Source organism: Propithecus coquereli, unplaced genomic scaffold (genome assembly GCF_000956105.1).
Source record: "Propithecus coquereli isolate 6110/MARCELLA unplaced genomic scaffold, Pcoq_1.0 Scaffold307, whole genome shotgun sequence".
Lineage (NCBI taxonomy): Eukaryota > Metazoa > Chordata > Mammalia > Primates > Indriidae > Propithecus > Propithecus coquereli.
Window position 1 is genome coordinate 372,732 of NW_012148697.1, and position 22,289 is coordinate 395,020.

The 22,289-nt window shown below is 48.1% G+C and overlaps 1 protein-coding gene across 1 annotated transcript in view; it reads left to right on the forward strand.

The window, feature by feature from the left end:
- Window positions 1-7,553: 7,553 nt before the first annotated feature.
- Window positions 7,554-22,289, forward strand: part of ARHGEF4 (Rho guanine nucleotide exchange factor (GEF) 4) — a 133,469-nt gene continuing 118,733 nt past the window's right edge. Inside the window, exons 1-2 of the mRNA XM_012649913.1 lie at window positions 7,554-9,335; window positions 20,533-20,814. Of these exons, the coding sequence (XP_012505367.1) occupies window positions 7,554-9,335; window positions 20,533-20,814 (2,064 nt within the window). The remainder of the gene's footprint in view (window positions 9,336-20,532; window positions 20,815-22,289) is intronic.

The window sequence follows — 22,289 nt, forward strand, 5'->3', positions numbered from 1 at the left end:
AGAGTCAGGAAGAACATTCTTCTACGTATCGGTTCCTGTCGCTGCTGAAACAGATTACCATGGACTTAGCGACTCAAAGCAACAAGAGTTTAACCCAGTGTATCATCTTACTGTTCTGGAGGTCAGAAAGTCCAGCCTGGGTCCCACTGGGCGAAAGTCAAGGCGCCACAGGCTAGTTCCTTCTGGAGGCTCCAGGAAGGACCAGCTCACTGACTTTCCACAGCGCTGGGGAGCTCCGGCCGCATTCCTCGGCTCTGGCCTTCCTCAAGTTCTCTACTCCTCCCCTCTCACCTCGTCTACTCTGTCTCTTCTGCCTCCATTTTTCTCTTAAAAGAAACCAGCCAGATAATCCAGGAGAATCTCCTCTAGATCCTTAGCCACCACGTCTGCAAAGTCTCTTTTGCCATAAAAGGTGATGTTCACAGGTTCCAGGGACGAGGACAACGCTATCTTTTGGGAAGAGGGGCATTATTCTGCTTACCACTGTCTAGGAAAAATGACAGGAAAAAAATCTTAGTGACCTTAGTTAGGAAGTGTTTAATTCAACACACACAAAAATGACTTACAAAAATCAATGAATTGGGCTTTATTGAAATAAAAACCTTTTGCTCTTCAAAAGACCTTGGTAATAAAATGAAAAGACAAGCCACAGACTAGAAGACACTATTTGCAAAACATATATCTAACAAAAGACATATACCTAAGATATATGTCTTACACCTCGATAATGAGAACACAATCCAATTTTTTTAAGTGGGCAAAAGATTTTAAGACACTTCACCAAAGAAGGTGCACATATGAAAAAGTATATGCAAAGATGCCCGACAGCTCATGTCGTGAGGGAAACACAGATCAGGACTACAAGGAAATGCACGTACTAGGATGGTTAAAATCAGCAAGACTGGCCGTAGCTGAACTCCCATAACTGCCGGGGAGTGTAAAAGGAAAGGAGAACGGTTTCTTAAGAAGTCAAAACATACCCCTACATATGTGTGTGGTGCACCACCATTCCACTCAGCATTTATGCAGGAGGAACGAAAGCACGTGTCCTCACAAAGACCTGGACACAAATGTCCATTATAGCTCTATCTGAAAAGCCAAAAGCAGGGAACAACTCAAATGCGTATCAGCAGATGAATGGATAAACAAGTTGTGGTGCAGCCGCGTAGGGGAGCACTCGTCAGCGAAAAAAGGGGTGAATTGCAGACACGGACGACAGCAAGGGTGCTTTTCAAAATGATGGTGCTGACTGAAACAGGCCAGGCAAAAAAAATGAAACATACTGTATGGTTCCATTTATATGAAATTCTAGAAACTGCAACTTAATCTATGGTGGTGGCAGAAAGCAGATAAAGATTGCCTGCGGGGGGGGGGGGGTTGTTGTTGAGGGAAGAGCTAGGAAGGACAAAAGGGAAAGGTTACAAAGAAGCATGAAGTGACTTTTGGAGATGAGATAAATGTTCATTATATTGTGGTCCTGGTTTCACAGGTGTGTGTCAAAACTTAAATTGTGCACTTGAAATATGTGTGGTTTATTTTATACCAATTATACATCAATAAAATTGTAAAAATTATATAGCAGTCAAAAAGAAAAAGAAGGCCGGGCGCAGTGGCTCACGCCTGTAATCCTAGCACTCTGGGAGGCCAAGGCGGGCGGATCGTTTGAGCTCAGGAGTTCGACGAGACCAGCCTGAGCAAGAGCGAGACTCTGTCTCTACCAAAAAATAGAAAGAAATTAATTGGACAGCTAAAAATATATAGAAAAAATTAACCAGGCATGGTGGCGCATGCCTGTAGTCCCAGCTACCTGGGAGGCTGAGGCAGTAGGATCGCTTGAGTCCAGGAGTGTGAGGTTGCTGTGAGCTAGGCTGATGCCACGGCACTCTAGCCCGGGCAAAAGAGTGAGACTCTGTCTCAAAAAAAAAAAACCAAAAAACAAAAAGAAAAAGAAAACGAAGAGCCTTGGATTTGGCAATACAGAGGTCATCGGGGGCTCTGCCAGCTGCCTCAGTGCCGAGGGCAGTGCCAGCCGCACTGTGCAGCGGTCACTAGAACGTGGCTCTAGCGTCATGGCAGACGGGATGTTTCCTGAACAGCTGGCTGTAACAGAGACACCTAGAAATAAACCTGGAAGTAAAGTAAGGCATTCCTTTAAATATAGCCTCTTAGATCTTAGTCAAGTGCACACGTACAAAAAGGAAATTCTCAGGACAAAAAGAAGAGCTCAGAAAGTAGGAAATGCAGAGGTAGATAGAAACCCAAATATATCAGCGATCACAATAAATACTTGTGGGCCAAACTCTCTCATTAAAAGTGGTTAAAAGGTTGAATTTTGAAAATCCAGCCATGTGTTATTATTATGCAAAACATACCTAAGAAAAAGAGAAAGAGTGCAGATAAAAGAAAGGAAAAATATATGGCAGGCAAATGTTAACCAAAAAAATGCTGGTGTTAACATTAGAGGATAGCCTTTAAAGTAAAAGTCTTTCTGAGGGTAATAAATTAAAAACCTTTATTACTGCCACTAATAAAAGCTACTCACCAGGAAGACGCAGCAATTCTAACCTTGTTTATGCATCTGCTAACATAATGCTGAAATATGTGCATCAGTGATGCCAGAATTAAAAGAGGAAGTTGACACATCCACTACTACAGTGTGTGGTTTTAAATGGGCAAAAGATCTGAAGACACTTCACCGAGGAAGATGTCCAGATTGCTAGTGAGATCACTGAGGAATTACATACAATCAATACTCGGTCCGATGAGCACGTATTGAATGCTGCACTGAATGATCAGACTGCGCATGCTCTTCAAATACCCATGGGACATTTATGAAATAGGAGACCTTGCATTATGCTATAAAGCCAGCTTCAACTAGTATCAAAAAATCAGTATCATATAGAGCATACTCTCTGATTACAGAGTAATTAAATAGAAATCAGAAACACAAAAATAACTGAAACATAACATCATCGGTCAAAGAGGACGTCATAATGGGAATTATGAAAAAAATTAGAATTGCCAAGATAATGAAAGTAATGCAGATTAACACTAGTGGCATGCAACTTGACATTTGTGTTTACAAGGAATATTACGTCCTCAAATACCAATGATTTTAAGGAGTAGATGGGAGAGGAGAAGTGTGGCAAGTCAGCATACACCGTGTCACCGTGTTTGTGGAGGGTGGAGCAGAGGCGGGTGGGTTGGGGTCTCTGCGGGAAGGGAGGTGGTGGGGGTCGGTAGCAGGAGGTGGCTGGGCTGTTTGTCAGCAGGTCACCCCTCCGCGCGAACACCCCGTAGCTGTTTCTTATAGGAGAGAGGCTCAGCACCTGGCCCTAGCGTTTGAAGCCTCATACAGCTGTAGAAATAAGGTCATCAGGAAGTGCCTGGCCTGTGACAAAATAAAGAGAGCTTGCCTGCTGAAAACATTCATATTTGGTCCACCCCCCACCCCTGCAAACAGTCTGTGTCTCTGCAAAAGTCATACTTATTTCCCTCTAGCTTTGACCCCCAGGCCAGCCCCAGGGGAAAACCCTGGAGTTGCATAGATTTCTGCTGAGAAATTATCTGAGGTTCATTCCTGAATTCACTCAGGCAGAAAGTATTCTTTCTTTATGAAATTAGACTCGAGTATTTCATCAAACCAAATGTTTTCTTTAATGTACTCTTCATATTTCAGTATTTGTGCACTTCAGTGAATATCAAACCTGCTATTCCGGTGCTCCTGCATAGACCGCACCGGTTTTATACTCTGGAAGAGTTATCTTAGATTTTTTCCCCCAGAGGCTTTTGTTTTTGTTGAGACCGAGTGAGGCCTCTTGCCAAAATGCCTGCAACTCAGAGGCTCGACCCTCCCTCGGCGAGGCGCCAGCCCCTCCCTCACTGGCAGTGCCCTGGGCTGTGACACGGCGGAGTGGCAAGAGCGGGCCCTCCGACACTGTGGCCGTCGGTGTCCTGACGGTCGCTGGGAGGCTGGGACTTTGGCCACGTGGGCTGGGAGGTGGCTGGAGCCGCGGCAGTGTGGGGGCTGGCGCAGCGTCCTGCGGTCGGGCCAGGACCGTGGTAACAGCCCGGCTGCGGAGACGCGGGACGGGGCGCCGGGCAGGCAGGAGTCGCGGGCCTGCGCCGGCTCTCTCGGTCCCCTCCTTACGACGACACGGACGTGCGGCCGCGCGCCTGCCTGTGCGCACCAGGGCCTGCTCACGTCCCGTGTCTGGCCCGCCCTGCCGTGGGAGGCCGCGGTGCGGCCCGGGCGCCTGGCCCAGGGAGGCCGCAGCAGAGCAAGTTCCCCCGGTGGACTCCGGGTGGAACCTGGCTTCCACGTAACAGCCGCACAGACCTCCTTTCCAAATGGTTTGACTTTTACTGTTCGCTTTCCTAGTCCCAACGCCCTCCTGCTTTGCGACATACTGGAAACTGTAGTATCGTATCATTCCTGATTTCCTGCCTGGCTCCTTAGAGCCTCACACATCACACGCTTTGGCGTTTGTTTTCTTTCTCTCAGTCAAGGAGGATTAAAAGCAATTTTACTTTGAGAAATCTCTTAGGACAAATCCTGGGAAACCATGCTTGGGACGGGCTGGCCGAGTGAACGCTTCTGTACAAGATGCATGTGAAAGAGCCTTAGCGGGAAGTGGGGCCGAGTATTAACCCAGCTCCTGGGCTGGCGGCCCTCGGGGAGTTCGACAGTCGCGTGTGGCGCACAGCATCATGTCAGAGTTCAAGGCACTGCACACACTGAGACATGCTACAGCCACGATGCGTGAGGGACAGAAGTCAGAGCCAAGAGAATATACGGTAGCGTCCCTTTATCCGATGTTTTGCCTTCCACGGATTCAGGTACCTGAGGTCAACCTCAGTCAGAAAATAGGTGAGTACAGTACAGTGACATATTTTGAGAAAGAGAGGGAAAGAAAGACCACATTCACATAGCTTTTACTACAGTACATTGTTTTAATTGTCCTGTTGTATTAATAGTTATTATTAATTTCTTACTGTGCCTAATTTTTGAGTTATACTTTATCATAGGTATGTATGTATAGGAAAAAACGTACATGGAGTTCAGGTGGTTTCGGATATCCACTGGGGGCTTGGGAGCATGAGTAACGGGGGACTACTGTATATTCTGTTCATCTGAAACTCCAGAAAAAGACAAACCTGGATCGTGCGACAGAAAGCATGTCACTCACAGGGGAAGGAGGGGGAAGGAGATGAGGACTGGCCAGGTAGGGCAGGGATTTTAGTCTAGACTTTTGTTCATGGGCATACACATTTGTCAAAACTCATAGATCTATGCACTTTAAATAGATGCATGGAAATTTATAACTCAATAAGTTGATTAAGAAATATGTAACTAGGGAAGGAAATACTTACACAGTTCTCTATTTTCCTTCTTGTTCTCAAAGCTGTCTTGGGTATTCATAACATCCCAAAATGTGTTTGCAGTTTCAATAATTCTTGGGGTTTTTTTGTTGTTGTATTTTGGTTTTTTGCTCCAACAAAGCAAACTGAGAAAATACTTCTATGTGTGAGAGTGTTGCCTTTAAGCCAGTTGGTTATATAAGAACAAACAGAACACAAATGTATACTAATTTGTTCCTTCTTGCTGAAAACATTAGGCAGGGATGCTTTTCTCCATGACTCACACAATATATTTATGCTTACTTCACCTACACATGCTCGTTTGGCCCATTCTGATTTAAGAAGATTCTTTTAACTGTGCTACCTTTTCTCCCCACTCCTTGGGTTTGGCTTCATCATTTGTGTCCTATGTGAATAAAAGGCAGCTCTCCATACGTACCGCCCCTCCTAGGGAGACATGGAGAACTACTGAGACATTTCTGAGCCTCCCCTTCTGACTAATGAGCCTCCCATTTCTGAGCCTCCCCTTGTGACTAAGGCAGGCACAGTGTAAACGTGCACAGATGTCCCCAGCCTCCTCTCTGACTCCTTTCTTCTTGCCCTTCCAGACTCCAGAGCCAGATGCACACCTGCGAGGTGAAGGTGAGACTGAAGATAGCCAGCTCCCCACATCCCCTGCAGAACCAGAGAAGCAGGGATGGATCCAGGAAACAGACCACAGTGATTCTGAGACGCTGTCCCACCAGACTGACAGTCAATCAGAAACAAAAACAGATCCCTTTGAAAGTGCCTCTGACACAGAGTCCTTCTCTGGGCACCTCCCAACAGGAGTCTGCCTCCCTCCAGGTGGGCCGTCCATAAACAGAGAATCATGCTGGAGATGCCCCGCTGTCCCAGCAACTGGACCTCCTCAGGAGCAACATTTGACCCATGTCCCTGGGCTCGATGCAAAGGAAGAACCAGATTTGCCCCCTGGCTTAATGGAAGAGGCTCACGAAAATGCACTGCAAGCCTTTCCTGCAGTTGCTGGAGAAGAGGGCGCAGAACACCTCTGGGACCACGTGACCAGCCTAGAGCTGGAGCCTTTGCTGGCAGGGGATCCTGGACATACAGGATGCTGCTCACAGGGTGCCCCAGGCAGCAGCAGTCTCCAGCCAGCACAGGTGGTGACTTCTGAAGACCTCAGGCGATTCTCTGGTGTTTCTCTTCAAAAATCCAGGTCTGAGAGCTGTCTGGGCATCCCAGTGGTCTGGCCCTTCCCTCTCTGGTTCTGTGAACTGGGTCGGAGCTGGCCATATATCCACAACAGGGCCAGGGCCCCAGTGCTGCCTCGCAGAGACACGCAGGACAGCACAGCCCCCCTGGGGGCCAGGACAAAGAAGGGAAATACTCCAGGCCCTGCGGTGGACACAGACTTGCTCTGGGCCCAGCCCTGCTTTGATGCCCCCTGCTGGCCTCCTCTGGGGACATCTTGCCTCCCACATGCCAAGCGTCACCACAGTGCACCAGAAAATATTGGCGAAAAGGGGAGGGTGGCCCCTGGGCACTGCTGCCAGCACACGAGGATACTGATCGGGGCCCATCCCACAACAGGGTTTCCCTTAGGTTACCCTGAGGGTCCCGCGGGACAGAACTCTGTGAAGTTTGGCACCCACTTGAAGGAAGGGACAGAAAATGAGCGAGATGCAAGAACACAAAACACCCTTTACTCTGTGTCCACCCAGCTGTCTCATTTGCTTCCTGCTTCTCAAAGTAGGGGCCCTTCTTTGCAGGACCCGTATAGCAAACCCAGCGGTTTTAGCTTGAAAAGGGCCTCTCAGGACACGTCCTCTGCAGGTCTCCAGCAGGAAGACCAGTTGGGACAGGATTCTGGGTCATGCCCAGTCGCTTCATGCCTTACGTCAGAGCTGGTGAAGCTCGGCATGGAGGAAGTGCCTGGGCCTGCTGAGTGCAAGCTGGGGCACAGCCCAGAAAGCAGAACCGAGGAACCCCAAGGCACTCTCCTTGCACCAAGCGCTGCTGGTGTGAGAGAGAAACAAAAGCACCTTCAGGACATTTCTGTCAAGGCAGGAAACCAAACCAGTAATTACACATCAAAGTATGTTTTCAGTGAGAAAAGAAAGCTACCTACTAGGGCCAAGTTCCCACGGCAGCCTGGCACTGAGGGGACCCAGGTATGGAACGGTGTCCTGATGGGTTGCTCGGAAGTGAGCGAGAGTCCGGATGGTCCAGGGAGCACCCTGAAATCAAGTGCAGTAGACACGTCAAAGGAAGCTGAAGAGGCCGTGGTTCTAGACCCCATCAGCAGGAAAACTGCTTTGCAGGGTCTTTCGGAATCCAAAGCTTGCTTGGCCTCTAGGGGCAGGTGTACAGCCATCATTATAGCTGTGGAGCAGAAAGGTCTTCAGGCCACCAAGAAGAAATTGGGTCCTCTTCCAGAAATACAGTCCCGTAACTTTACCGGGGAAAGGCCAGGATCTCCCCTCAGTACTGGCGCGACCCCCCATAAGTCTCCCAGAGCCAGGAAAACACCCACTTGTGGCAATGAGCGCGCGCTGCCAGCAGCCTCCACGCTGGGAGCTGGTGATGGGGCGCTTCCGCCGGTGGCGCAGGCCGCAGAGCGAGGGAGCCTTCTGCTTCCCCGAGCTGCTTTGGAAGAGGCGCCCAGCCCAGAGGAACCCCCGGAAGAGAAAGTGCCCGGAGAGAGCCTGAGCCCCAGGCCTGAGGGTGTGCATGGGGCCCAGGGCCTCCACCCCGCGGGCAGCCGGGGGGAGCGCGGCAGGGGCGCATGGGCCGGCCAGGCCCCCAGGGGCGGTGCTGCTGGGGCCGCGGAGAAGGGCCCGGGCTCCTCTGCCCGGCCCAGCAGGCTTCCCACAGTGACCTCCTTCAGGAAAGGCAGGCCCTCGGCTCTGAAGCGCTCTGAGGAGCCCCGCGTAGCAAGTCCGACTGGTGCCAGGCCGCCTCCGCGCCTCGTGGACAGGACGGCTCCTCCCAAGGTCGTCCCCCCGCGCGCAGGCGCAGGGGCCGCGGGGCCGATGGAAAGCGGGGGTGTGGGGACGCCCGGGGATCTCGGGAGCAGAAGACCTTCCTCGGAAAGCTGCAGCGCAAAGAGACTCAAAACAACAGAGAACAGGCTCAGGGCAAGGTTGGCCTTGGCTCATAAGACCTTTTCAAACTTTTTTGAGTCAAAAGTGTTAGAGAAGGAGAACAGCGATGAACGTTCCCCAGGTTCTCCCGAGGGCGAGAAGAGGAGCAGGCTGCGCCAGAGCTCCTGGCGCGCGTTTCTGAAAGGCAGAGACGCAGAAGGCCCCAAAAGGCCTCCCCTAGTGAGTCTGCTTCCAGGACCAGAAATTCCTTCCCCACCGGTGACCGACAGCCACTGTGAGGAGTGGGCAGAGGACAAGGACGGCTATGTTTTTGGCGACCACCGGGCACCCCCACGTCCCCCCACACGTTTGTCCTCCGGCAGTTTGGTCTCTCCAGAACACAGGAGAAGAAGTGAACCGTCCATCAAATGCACAGCCCCCCAGGAAGGCGGTAGGTACCTACCTTCAGGTATCTTTCCTGAAAAGCCCCGGCTGACGTCCCCCGCCAGCCCTGGGGCCCAGCAGGCTGGGATCCGCCGCACCCTGCCCTCCAGCTCTGCCTGCTGGCTGGCATTCGAAAGCCCAGGCGTGCCCTGCAGGCCCCTGAGCCCCAAACCCCTGAGCCCCAGGCCTGGTGCTCTGGCCGCGGGTCTCCACTACCCTGGCAGGGGCAGTGCCATCTCCATGGTTTCTCTTGGAAGCTACAGTGATGTGGACAGCAGTTCAGGGGCCCCTGAAAGCCCCAAGATTCCCAAGACCCGGACAAGCCTCCTACTTTCTCTGCAGACAATAAACCAGGCTGGCCAGAAGGAAGAGCGCGGGAAACGAGGCCAGCGTCCCCGTGGCCTGAGCACAGCACCCTCGCTCAGGGACCTTCCTGGGAGTGAGGTGAGCCATCTGGGATCCGCACCCACTCCTCAGGAGGGCAGCTCTTGGGAATGTTCCTAAGTAAGCAGCAAAGCCCAGCGCAGTTACCCCAGAGTGCCCTCCCTAGTCAACAGGCGTGGGACCAACTTCTTGAAATTTACCAGAATAACAAGTGAAATTGGCATTTCAGTATCATTTTATTTTGTGTTTCTCTTTTTAACTGTATAATTCAAGCCATCTGAATTCCTTTTTCTATCCGCTGCCTGTTTGTAGTCTGCCCATTTTATATCAGGTGGTTAGTACAGGTTTTTGCATCAAATGTAGTTCTTCTCCAATGTGACTTTTATTTTTCTAATTTCCCCATGCTGTCCTCTAGTACTTTAATGGTTTTTATTTTACTTTATGTTATTTAAAATATGATGCAGTTGGACTTATTGCGGTATAAAGAGATAGGAGTTGTTGGTGCTTGTGAAATTTGAAATTTCTGGTAAAATAAAATGGTCTCTCCCCCAAGTACAGCTTGGCCCAGGAACAGGACAGGGCAGGATTTCTCATGGGTCCTGCTGCCCTCGGGAGGAGGGACCTTTGTGGAAATTCCAGATGGTACTCTGGGGACGGTGAAAGTCAGCCTCCTTTGCTGCTTTAGACCAAGGAGTGTCAGGTCTCCCGTGTGCCTGGAATGGGCGAGCGAGCTAAGGTCCTGCCGCCCAGTCCCCCTCTGCCACCAGCAGGTGTCCACCAGCCCAGTGCTCTGGTGGGTGCATAGCCGAGAGGGCTACAGATAAGGTGCCCCCTCAGAGCGCCTCCAAGCCCAGGTGGGTCGCCAGGAGAGGCAGAACTGGGGTGGGGGATGGTTCCTAGAGGTGCGTCTGAGGACCCTGGAAGCAGACAGCAGACATTCAAATGGCATCCCTACCAGCTGAAAATTGCCTCACCTTCCCCAGCCTGTTTCCTCATCTGTAAAGAGTTAAACATTAACGCTTGTGTTCTTTCCTTTAAGAGTACTGTTTTAAAAAATTACTGTTACTAAAATTAAAAAAAGGCAAACAATACAGATGTAGAAAAGAAAAGATCTCCCTCCAATCCCATTCCATGGAAGACAAGAATGTAGTATTCTAATGTGTATGATCCTTCATTATGTTCACATAGGTTTATGGGGAAGTTTTGGGGAGAGAGAGTTACACCATGGATCATACGTGCGTATTACTCCGCGTCTTTCTTGTTCACTTAATATATAGTCCTCCAGCGATTCCTATAAGTTGTTTTCTATTTAGAAGATGAATAATATTTCATAGTATGGCTAGACTGTATTTCATTTAACTATTCTACTGACATTGAGGTAATTTCTAGTGTGGGGCCATTATAAATAATGCTGGAACAGCACCCTTGTGCACATGTTCTTAGGTATTGACGCTTTTATTTCTGTAGGAGAGGGAAGAGGAACAAAGGGTATGTGTATTTTTATTTCAGATTACTTTCTGAAGGGATTGTGGTAATTAACACTCAGTAGCAGTATATGAGTGCCCTTTCCTGACACCCGCCTACTTAGTTGCATGTTGCCCTTTTTATTTTTCAATTATCTGAAATACACAGAGAACTTGATTTAAAAATAAAAAGTTAGTATAGTATTAGGTAACTCAAAGTAAAATCAAATAGTCAAAAAAGATTCTATAGTATTTGAATTAACAACTCTGATTTAATAGTGCTATTTGAATTAACAACTCTGATTTAATAGTGCTATAAATATATACTTACATCTGTGTGTATATATGTATACAGATGTGTGCACACACACAGGAAAAAAAAAATTCCCAGAGGTGTCCCTGTGCTCCATTGGGCATTGTATATGTATTGGAGCAGGTGGGATGGGTCTCAGGGACACACCTGGACGCAACAAGCGAGACAGTGATTGTAAAGTGCCCAGCAAAGGGCCAGGCAAGAAGCTGTGCTCGACAAATGTGAGTTCCTAGTCCTCTTTCCCTTTCCCATCTTACCAGAAAAGAGGAAGGAGTAGGATGCGCGTGCACCGCAGCAGAGACCTAGGCAAAGGGAAGGGAGCGCGCTCTGAAAAGTTCCCTCCTTGGAGGCCAGGGAGGAAATGGAGCCGGAAACTCTACCTGGAGGTGCCTGCTCCCCATTGTGGGCGCCCCTGGGAGAGCAGGCTGTGGCTGCCGAGGGATTTGTGGGATTCAGCCTGTGTGCCCACTCCTTCCCTCCACACTGGTTTTAAGGAGCAGTAGTTCTTTTAGTCCAGTATCTTAAAACAACCATTCTTGATATTTTGTTAAATTTTCTTCCAGCTTTTTTTTCTATAAGCAAACTTTATATATGTAGCACGGTTGCGATCATACATCTATAAAGACTTTAATTTTCTATGATTTTACATCCTGCAGTTTGTTTCTTTAAAGCTCTTTTAAGTGGAGAAATAGAGAAGTCGTACAGAAAAGCATAATGCACAACAACGAACGACCGGCACACAGGTCAGGAAATACCGCATTCCCCAGGCCCCACCCCTTCCTGCTCAGACTCCCTCCTCCTCTCTGGCCTGAACACTGTGCCAAATTTTATAGTATTCACTTGCCTTTCATTATCATTTTACTACCTAATTGCAACATAGGGTGGGGGCAGGTACCCATTTCTGAGCTTTATATAAGTAAAACCATATGCGTTCCTTTAAACCTTACTCATTCTGTTTTGTCTGCCTTCTCTTACTCTAATTAAGATGCATCCTGTGCTATCTAAAGTTGGTGTTCATTGTTATGTGGAATTGCCCTGAGCCGTCATAAGAGTGTATTTCTGTCAGCTGCTGATGGACTTGGGGGTCGTCCCCCTCTGGGGCTGCTGCAAACAGTGCCGCTGGGAGCACTGTGTGTGGCGCCCGCTGCCTTGGAGTTTCTGCTGGGGCATGCCTAGGAGAGCAAGGGCTGCGTCTTTGCAGGATGCCTACCTTCAGCCTTACTAGATACTGATTTTATAATTTACACTCTCTCTCACTAGGAGTCTGCTTTGCTCTGTATTCTTATTAACATGTGGTAATTGTCAGCCTTTTCAATTTTAGCCATTCTGTTAGGTGTGTAGAGATGTCTCACTGTGATCTCAAGTTGCATTTCCCAGATGTCTGAAGAGGCTGAGCAACTTTTTATATGCTTGTCGACATTGCGGTTACTCTTGTCAACCTAAAATAATCAAAAAGGTCAGAGTCTAGTTTAAAGATAGTTTATGTAAGCCCAAAGGCTGAGGACTCCTGCCCCGGGACACTCTTCCAAGTTGCCTTGGAACAAAAGAACAACAAAAGTTGCCAGAGAACAAAAAAGGACCTCAACTTTTTAAAGAATAAAGGGCAAATCAGGAAAGGGGGTGATGATGAAAGGTGTTTGTCGAGAATTCTCATTGGTTTACAGAAATAACGCTGGTCAGTGATTGGCTGTGCACTGTTGAACTGTGGAGTATATGGCATTTTCTAGCTACTTGGTGTTAGTCTAGAGCCCACATAGCAAGTGGCTTCCAAGGGTAATTATTTAGCAAAGGAGGAGTGCGAGGAGACTCCGGTTACATTTTAAATTCCTTCTGGGCCTGATAATTTAAAGGGGCTCATATTCCTCAGATACAAGGTTTTCCTTTCTCACTCTGCTGTGGGACACACCTGTCCTGGCATCTCGTCCACTCGTCTATGGGGCTTTTTCCCGCTGATTCTGGGCACAATCCCAGTGTTGGTGGATGTGCCACAAATATCATTTCCCCTCCATGTGGCTTGTCTTTTCCCTTCTTTAATGATATCTTTTGACAAAGAGGAGTTCTCAATTTTAATGTTGTCAAGTGTATCCATCTTCTCCCCACCCCAAGGTCATGAAGAGAACCCCCTAAATCAGTGGTCCCCAACCTTTTTGGCACCTGGGACTGGTTTCGTGGAAAACAGTTTTTCCACGGACTAGCAGGTGGGGCAGGAGATGGTTTCGGGATGATTCAAGCGCACTACATTTATTGTGCACTTTATTTCCATTATTATTACCTTGTAATATGTAATGAGATAATTATGCAGCTCACCGTAATGCAGAATCAGTGGAGCCCTGAGCTTGTTTTCCTGCAACTAGTGCCCCTGCTGGTCTGACGGGAGGCGGGGCCCAGGCGGTGTGAGCGATGGGGAGCCGCTGTAAATGCAGCTGAAGCTTCCCTGGCTTGCCTGGCACCCACCTCCTGCTGTGCAGCCCAGTTCCTAACAGGCCACGGACCGGACCGGTACCAGTCTGCAGACCAGGGGTTGGGGACCGCAGCCCTAAGTTACCTTTTTAAAAGCTTTCATGGTCTTGCTTGTTACATTTGGGTCTCTGAGATGCCTAAAGCTGGCTGTCGTGTCCAGTGGTCTGCTTGTCCATCCTCGTGGGGACAGGGTCTGAATCACCACGGCTTATAGCAAGCGCTGCTGACCGGGGGGCCAAATCCCCTCGCCTGTTCTTTTTCAATTCCATAAATGTTTGTTGAGGGCCATTTGTGGGCGGCAGCCTTCCAGGTGCTATGGATACAGTATTGAATAATGCAGCAAGATCTCTCGTCCTCAAAACCGGGCAGTGTGGGGTGGTGAATAAGTGAGCAAGTAAGATCAATCCAGATATTGATACAAACTATAAAACACTAAAAATGTAATTTTAAAATGGAAAAGGGAATTGGACAAGGAGTCGAGAAGTTTGGGGGTGGGGCGTCCTTAGCTTGTAGGTTTGGGGCTTGACATTTGAGCAGACTCAAGTGATGGAGCCTGTGAAGGTGGCCCTGTGGGGTCCAGCCCGGCAGTCCCCTCAGCCTTGCTGTCGCCCCTGGGGCCTGACGCTGTGGCGCACTCTCAGTAGGACTCTTCCCCTCACCTCCCGACTGCCGTAGGATCTAGCCCTCCCAGTGTCACCTCGCACCTGTGAGACCACAGCGTATTTGTGTGTGTTTGTGTGACACAGACCAGCACCAGCACAGGTGGTGCTCAGGTGTGAAAGGCGCTGTCACATTTAGAGATTTCTTCCCTCTGGAATTTTTGGTTTGGGGACAGCAAGCCTTCGATTCCAGGGAAAGCGGGCTCTGGTGTCTGCTGTGGGCACACACACAGGTTTGTGTCCCTGGCTGAGGGGGCTTAGGAAGCAGACCAAGACCAAGAGGGAGCAGGGCAGAAATAACTGGCTGGGTGGGAGGGATGGGAGTAACTAGAAATCTAGAGCACACACATTTGGGGACTTCCTGACCCAATCCTTGGCTGAAGACCACACTGGGCCTTCCCTGTCTATCAAGGGTTGGACCAGGTGGTTTCTTAGGTCTCTGCCAGGTATAATATCAACCTTACAAATGAATGTGGGACTCCTTTCCTGTATCCCATAACTTTCTGCCTTTGATAGCAAGGATCCAAGGTACTGTTTCTACGTGGCAGTTTTAAGTGTGTGTGTGTGTGTGTGTGTGTGTGTGTGTGTGTGTGTGTGTACACAGGGGGTACATCATGAATATTTTATAGCCTTTAAAAATATGTTCATATTCTAAAATGTATGTGGAGAGGCACAGGCCCTAGAATAGTTAAAACAATTTTGAGAAAGAAAAATGAAGTGGGAGGAATCACTCTCCCTGATATTAATTCATGCTTATTACATAAAGTAATTAAGACCATGTGGTTTTGGGGGAGGCACAGATACATAGATTAATGGGTATGGATAGAGAACCCAGAAATAGACCCACACAATGTACCCAACTGATGTTTAGGTGCAAAAGCAACCCAGTGATGGCTGCGCCCTGTACCGCGCTGTGTGTACTTCAGCCCCTACCCCTCCGATTCTCTGTTGGGAAGTGTGTCCTTTCTCTTGGTCTGTACATGTTTAACAGGGCACAATAATTTGAGGGCAAAACACAGAGCAATCCATTGGAGGAATGGTATTCTTTTTGACAAACGGTGCTAGAGCATTTGGATATCCACAGGCAAAAACAACAACAACAGAAAACCTGGACCTAAACCTCACACATTATTAAAAATTTAACTCAAAAACTTCTTTTAGCCATTCTTTACTGGCAGTTCTGCTGGCAACTAATTCTCTCACTCTTCCTTTCTTTGAGAATGTCTTGAGTTCCCTTTCATTACTGAAGAATATTTTCCTTGGATAACAGATTGTGAGTTATTAGCTCTTTTCTTGAAAAATGACCCTTGAAAAATATTGTGTCACTTCCTTCTGGCCTCTGTGTGTCCAATGTCATTTAAAATGTTTTCCCTGACAAGCAAGGTGTCTTTTCCTCCTCACTGCTTTAGAGAATTTTTCTTTGTCCTTAGATTTCAGAAGTTTGGTTATGATGCTGCTTCAGTAGATTTCTTTGGGTTTATACTATTTGGGCTTTGCACAGCTTCTTAAATCTGTGGGTTTATATCTTTGGCCAAATTTGGGAAATTTTGAGCCTTATTTCTTTGAATATTTCTTCACCATAACCCACTCTCTCCTCTCTTTTGGACTCCAGTTATCTAGTGTTTAATCTTTCTTTGTAGTGTCACAGGTCACTGAAGCTCCGTTTGGTTTTTCCCAGTCTGTTTGCTCTCTGTTGTTGAGATTGTGTAATTGTATTTTCTGTCTTCAAGTTCACTGATCCTCTGGCCTATCCATTCTCCTGTGAGCCTTTCCATTGAGGTTTTTGTATTAATTATTATATTTTTTAGTTCTATGATTTCCACTCAGTTTTTCTTTATAGCTTCTATATCTTTGCTAAGATTTTCCAGTTTCTGAGATGGTCTATTTTCTCAATTGTTTCAAGAGTATGTGTATTTCTTGTTGATGCATTTTTATGATAGCTGCTTTAAACTCTTTGTCAGATAATTCCAGCATCTGTGTCTTCTGGGAGCTGGTGTCTCTTGACTTTTCTTATTCAAATTGAGATTTTCCCCATTCTTTGTATGATGAGTAAGTTTCTATTTTATTCTGGGCATTTAGGGTTGTATGTTTTGAATCTCTGTATCTCATTTAAACCTTCTTTATTGGCAAACCGCCTCTGACATCACTCCAGTGGGGGAAAGTAGGCACTACTTCATTATTGTTAGGTTTGGGTGAAATCTCACTTTCCTTTTTTGGCCTCTATTGACAACCTGATACAAGAATGAGAGTTTCATTACTGATGGGCGGGGATGGGGTTGAGGTTCTACACTAGGTGTCTACTGCTCCCCCAGGATCAGAAGGCCTTGTTAATGCTGGGCAGTGGGGAGAGTCCTGGCTCTCCACCAGGCCTCTCCTACCTCACCCCAGCAGGGAAGGGAGATAGGCCTCACCTGCACCAGGTAGGGGATGGGAGACTGGCTTCACTGACACCATGAGGGAGGACCTTGTTAACTCTGGGAAGGGACGAAAGCCCCAGCTTCCCCTCAGCCTTGTCTTACTCCCTTTGGCTGAGGGATATTTGTGACCCATGGCAGCCAGGTGAGTTTGGGAGTTCCTCACTCATGGTTTGCTGGGGTGTGAGGAGAGATGGGGTACATGTATGGTTTTTACCTAAAGTTTGGCTCAAGTAGGTCAGTTATTGCCTAAAAGTCTGCTGTCTTGCTAGGCTGGTCCTTTAGCTAGAGAGGACAGGCTTCTGTTGGGGCATTTCTGTCTGCACCTAGTGGCATGTCCCGCAAGACTGCTCAGCATCCGTGGGAAGCGTGTGTGAGTGGCGTGCGTGAGGCAGAGGAGCTCTGGGGAACTCGCCGGTGCGTGGCATCCCGTGTGCTCTGGGGTCCCTCGCTGGTCTGCTTTCTTCTCTCCACCAGAGTCTTCGTGTCTCTGTTTTGTGAGTACTGCCTCCGGGTTTCAGCTGTGCTTAGGGAATGGATGGGCAGAAGCGTGTCTCAACTAGAAGTCCTTTGGTTTTTGTTTTTTTTTTTCACAGCATCCTGCTCTTGTTTAATGATTTCAGTGTCTTCCTTTTTCTTTTTGAGGTTGTTAATTTTGGCTCCCTCAAAGTTTTCTTCTATCCTTTGTGTTTTCTGTTTCCTGATTTTTTTTTTCTTTTCCCATTTATTTTAGTCTTTCTAGTGTGTTGAAGGTTTTTCCTAAATGTCTCGCGGTCTTTGAGTGAAATTCCTATTTATTAAGAGTAAGGCACCAGATATCTGTTTAGATGTTCTGTGGGCATGTTTGGAGCTGATCAACTGGTGAGCTTCACCGCAGGGTGACTGAGATGTCGCTTATTTCATAAGACAGTGTTGAGAGGCCTTTTCTCTGGGAGCAGTTTCTCTCAGCAGTTGCCCATCCGGGAGGTGTAGGCTTATCCTAGGAACGAGTGAAGCAGGGTGCTGAGTGGCCCCTGTTCACTGTGCAGACTTTCTTGTTATCTCTGTTTCCATCTCAAACCTGTCCACTGTTTATACTGCAGGTCTGTGCTCTCCAGAACCTGGAGCCTCATGTCTGATTATTCAAACCCTAAGCCTCCGGGCTTTGGTCTTGGCTGGCAGTTTGACGGGGAGGGGAGTGAGCATGGTCACGTGGCCATCTGGGCCGGGAGGTTAACTGAGGCCGCACGTGCACACACAGACTCTAAGCCAAACCCCTGTGTCTCTCCTCCACAGCCCCGGGGACCCTGCCGCCTTTAGAGAGCCCCCTGCACGTGGCAATGGCGGCTGCCCGCCACGTCCCCCTGCCCTTTTCCAGATTGTGTTGAAATTTATCATCTGCCTTTGTCTCATCATTTCTTAATTTTGACTTTTGGGGAACACAACTATGGGCAGGAGTTACTTAACTAATGATAGCCCCTCCGTTCAAACCCACATTTACCCCACACCAGAGTCCGACCCAGAAGCAAGCTACTGCGCTCTCCTCTGCCTGTCTCCCCGGCACAGACCCTCGCACTAGCCTTGCTCAGAATCCCCTGGAGGGCATTTTAAACGTGGATTGCTGGCCCCTTCCCTGGGGCTTGAAAGTCTACATTTCCAATAAGTTCCCAATAAGTTCCCAATAAGTTTCCAATAAGGAGTACAGGTTGGGCACTGACCCACTGCAGCACAGCTGGCTGGCCAAGCCAGGGACCTTGGCTAATGGGGAGAAGGGGAGCCGGCTGTTTTCCATTAAGTGGAGAAAACTAAGGCACAATTTCGCACCTAGAACACCTGTGTCTCCAGCCAGGGTTCCCTCCAAAGGCTCATGCCCAAGTGCTAGGGTTCTAAAGTGCTGATGAAACAGAAGGTGAGGAAAAAACTGTCACTGTGGCTTCAAGAGGTCCCAGCCAACAGCCCGGGTGCAGGCTGGTAGAAAGCTCAGGGATGCTGTGTTGGAAAAGTCCAAGTAGGAAGTTTTCTTCTAGTTGGGAAAGAAGGGAGCTCTCCTTGGGTGGTGGTGAGCTGTGTTCTTGTGGAAGCCGCAGGTGAGGGTGGCTCGCCCTCCTTATGGGTGGCTTATGTCATCTACACTCTGAATGGCCTCAGAAGGACCCAGCTTTCATATTGAGTGTACACACAAAAGGCATAAAGGGAGCCTTGCGTACAGACACGCTCGGTTAACATCCGTTCCCCTTTTGGGGACTTTGAGGGCTATGAAAGTGTCTGAGGCATGGTCCTTGCCCAGCTGTGGAGGTGTGATTTCCACGTATGAGACGGCAGGAACAGGTACCGTCTGGACTAGTGAGTGGACGTGGGCTTTAATTCAGAGGTCTGTGACCTCAGGCAGGTCACGTAAGCTCTCTGGGTTTCTGCGATGCCATTTGTAGGAAAGGGAGAAGACACCAGCTGCTCCAGCCCCGAGGGAGCTGGGGAGAGAGAAAGGAGGTGAAAGTACATTTTACACGTGGAGTGGTATCTGGGAGCTCCGTGGAAACTCATCCGATCAGTGGTTCTCAACCTGGGCTGCACACACCGGTTCCTGGAGAGCCGGATACGGCGCGACTGCCGGCTGTCCTCCCCAGCAGCACGGAGCCGTCACCCACGCGTCCCTCCTCCTCTCCCTCGCTGCATATGCGTGCAAATGTATGTGCATACATTTTAAATTCTTTAAGACTACCTCAGATTAAACAGAGAGTATATAATTGAGTCTTAATCTTGTAGAAAATTATTATGCAAAATACTTTAATCTCCCAGATAACTTTTAATCACTTCCAGAATAAGGATCCCTACAATTTCTACCATGAAAGTGAACTCTATCAAGGTGCTTAAATTTACAATAACTTCATTTTCCATGTACCTACCCACTAAATAAACAGCTTATTCAGTTCAGAAAGAGCTATTTAAGAGGCAACACCCCAAGCTCCGGCACTGAGCGTACCCACTTCCCACCCACTGCCGTGTCGGGAAGAGGGTGCAGGAAAGCAGGTCCCCTGCAGGGCTGCCACAGAGCACCGGCCAGCTGGCCAGGCAGCCCAGGACCGCCCAGGAGGGCTGCTCTCTCCAACCCTGTTTTTGGGAGGAACGTATTAGCAAAGTCTTGCTTTGTCAGACTCGGCCTTCCTAGGCCTCCAGCATGTATGCATGTTCTTGAAATAAAAGAAACTCCACCATAATGTTTGTACCCTCATAATACCCTGAAATTAAAAAAAAAAAAAATCATACTTTAAAGAAAAAAAAAGAAACTCCACCTTAGTTTCCACCAAACAGAGTGCTCAGAGTGCCGGGGGTGTCATCGCATAGAGGCCACAGAGGTCGGGCTGCAAAGGAGGTGTCTACTGAGGGGTGCAAGTGTCAGACTTGGCAGCACGTGGGAAGAAAAGGGTTTCTTCTCCCAGCAGCTCATCCCACAGAGCAGAGTTGCTCGTGATGTTAATACAAGCCTCCTTATTCTGCTACTGTGGGCACATTCTATTTTGAAATTGTCAGGGTGCCTGAGTGCATTCGCTGCAACCTGGAACCAGCTGACAGCCTGCGTACATTTCGGTGGAATAAGCACTAAGTACCTGAAGTGTGTTCCTGCTTCGATTGTGTTCTCAAGGGATTTTGTCTAAGTAAAGCTTTTACCCGAGTTACTGGCCTTTAAAAAGTATTCCTAATGAGCGTGCTAAAGTCAGTAATTACTTTTAAGACCTAATTCTTTGATCAAAGTAGAAGACTGGATTTTTTTGAAATAGTTGAGAAGGTAGACATTTTAACAGAAACAAGATTTGTTTGTTCTTAGTCTTCACTTTCCAAAATTACTGTGAACAAAGTATTTCACTGGACTCTGTCCTTTGAGAATTAACCAAAACATAATGTTATACCCAAAAGAAATTGGGCAGCGGAAGGCACTGTGTCCCCAGTTTATATGTTCTCTCTGCTCTCCAGAACCACAAGCCGTGGGAGGAGCTGCTGGGTGAGAAGCCCAGCTGCTCCTGTGGTCAGAAAGCTGTCCACGCTGAGCCGGCTCAGGGACCAGGCCCCACCACTGAGAGGATAACGTGGATCCTCCCCAGGGAAGCTCCTGTACCACCTAGGAGCATCGCCCACTGCCCGCCCATCAGCTTGGATGATCTGTGGCTGGAGAAGATGCAGAGAAAGAAGTTGGAGAAGCAGGCCCAGGCTGAGCCGAGGATGCAGGCAGGGGCAGCCCACAGAGATGGAGTCCAAGTAAGCATCCACAGGCCAGGCATCTCAGAGGTGACCTGGTACCCCCTCCTCCTCTGCTGCTGCCTGTCATTTCCTGAGCTTTCCCCCAACTCTCTCCTGTGCTGTAACTGGTCAGCCTGAGCCCCCTGGATTATAGCACACCTCCTGGGCCTCCTAGTACTAGCCTGCAGGAGAGACCTGTCCTGGTGGTGTGCCCCCACAGCGTGGAAACCAGAGCACCCTCTTCCTTCTCTGTAGTGTGTCTCTGCCTGTGGCCAGCCCTTTGCAAGGCAGCAGAGTGAAGAAGATGGGCTCCCTGCTCTCAGGGACCTCACCACACTGCCTGCCATTTAGTGAGTGCCTACTGCATGCCAAATGTTAGACACAGAGGCACAGCACATCTTAATATGACAATCTTAACTAAACTAATTAAATGTAATTATATGGTCAATTAGATTTTGTTTCTAGGGACATTTTGACACCATGATTTTTTGCATGAAATTGACAGCATATGAAAAAATGACTTAATAGCGTAGACATCATACCTTTTACCCAATCTTTGACAAGAGTTTCTTGTTCTTTCCTTTTATAAATAGCAGCATTTTTTATTATCAAGTGTTATGAAGTATACATCTCTGAGTCTCACCTCATCCCTGAGTACCCACTTTTTTTATTGAGGTGAAATTCACATAACATAAAATTAACCATGTGAAAGTGAGTAATTCACAATATTTTGCAAGCGTCACCTCTGTGAAGTTCCAGGACGTCTTCATCACCCCAAAGTAAAGCCCACACTTATTAAGCAGGTATTAGCGATTCCCCTCCCCAGCCCCTGGCAAACGCTGATCTTCCTTCTGTGCATATGGATTTACCTGTGCTGGAGTTTTCATATAAATGGAATCCTACAATACGTGACCCTTTGTGTCTGGCCTTTTTCACTTAGCATAATGTTTTCAAGGTTTATTCATGTTGTAGTATATATTAGAACTTCATTCCTTTTTTTTTTTTTTTGAGACAGAGTCTCACTCTTTTGCCCGGGCTAGAGTGAATGCCATGGCGTCAGCCTAGCTCACAGCAACCTCACACTCCTGGGCTCAAGCGATCCTTCTGCCTCAGCCTCCCGAGTAGCTGAGACTACAGGCATGCGCCACCATGCCCGGCTAATTTTTTCTATATATTTTTAGTTGTCTGATTAATTTCTTTCTATTTTTAGTAAAGACGGGGTCTCGCTCTTGCTCAGGCTGGTTTCGAACTCCTGAGCTCAAACAATCCACCCGCCTCGGCCTCCCAGAGTGCTAGGATTACAGGCCTGAGCCACCGTGCCTGGCCAACTTCATTCCTTTTTCTGGCTGAACAATGTATTTCATTATGTGATATGCAGTATTTGTTTCACTTTGTTTATACATTCATCCATTGATAGACATTTGGGTTGGTTCCACCTTTTGGCTATTATGAATAGTGCTGCCAGTACTGGTATATAAATTTTTGTTTGAATA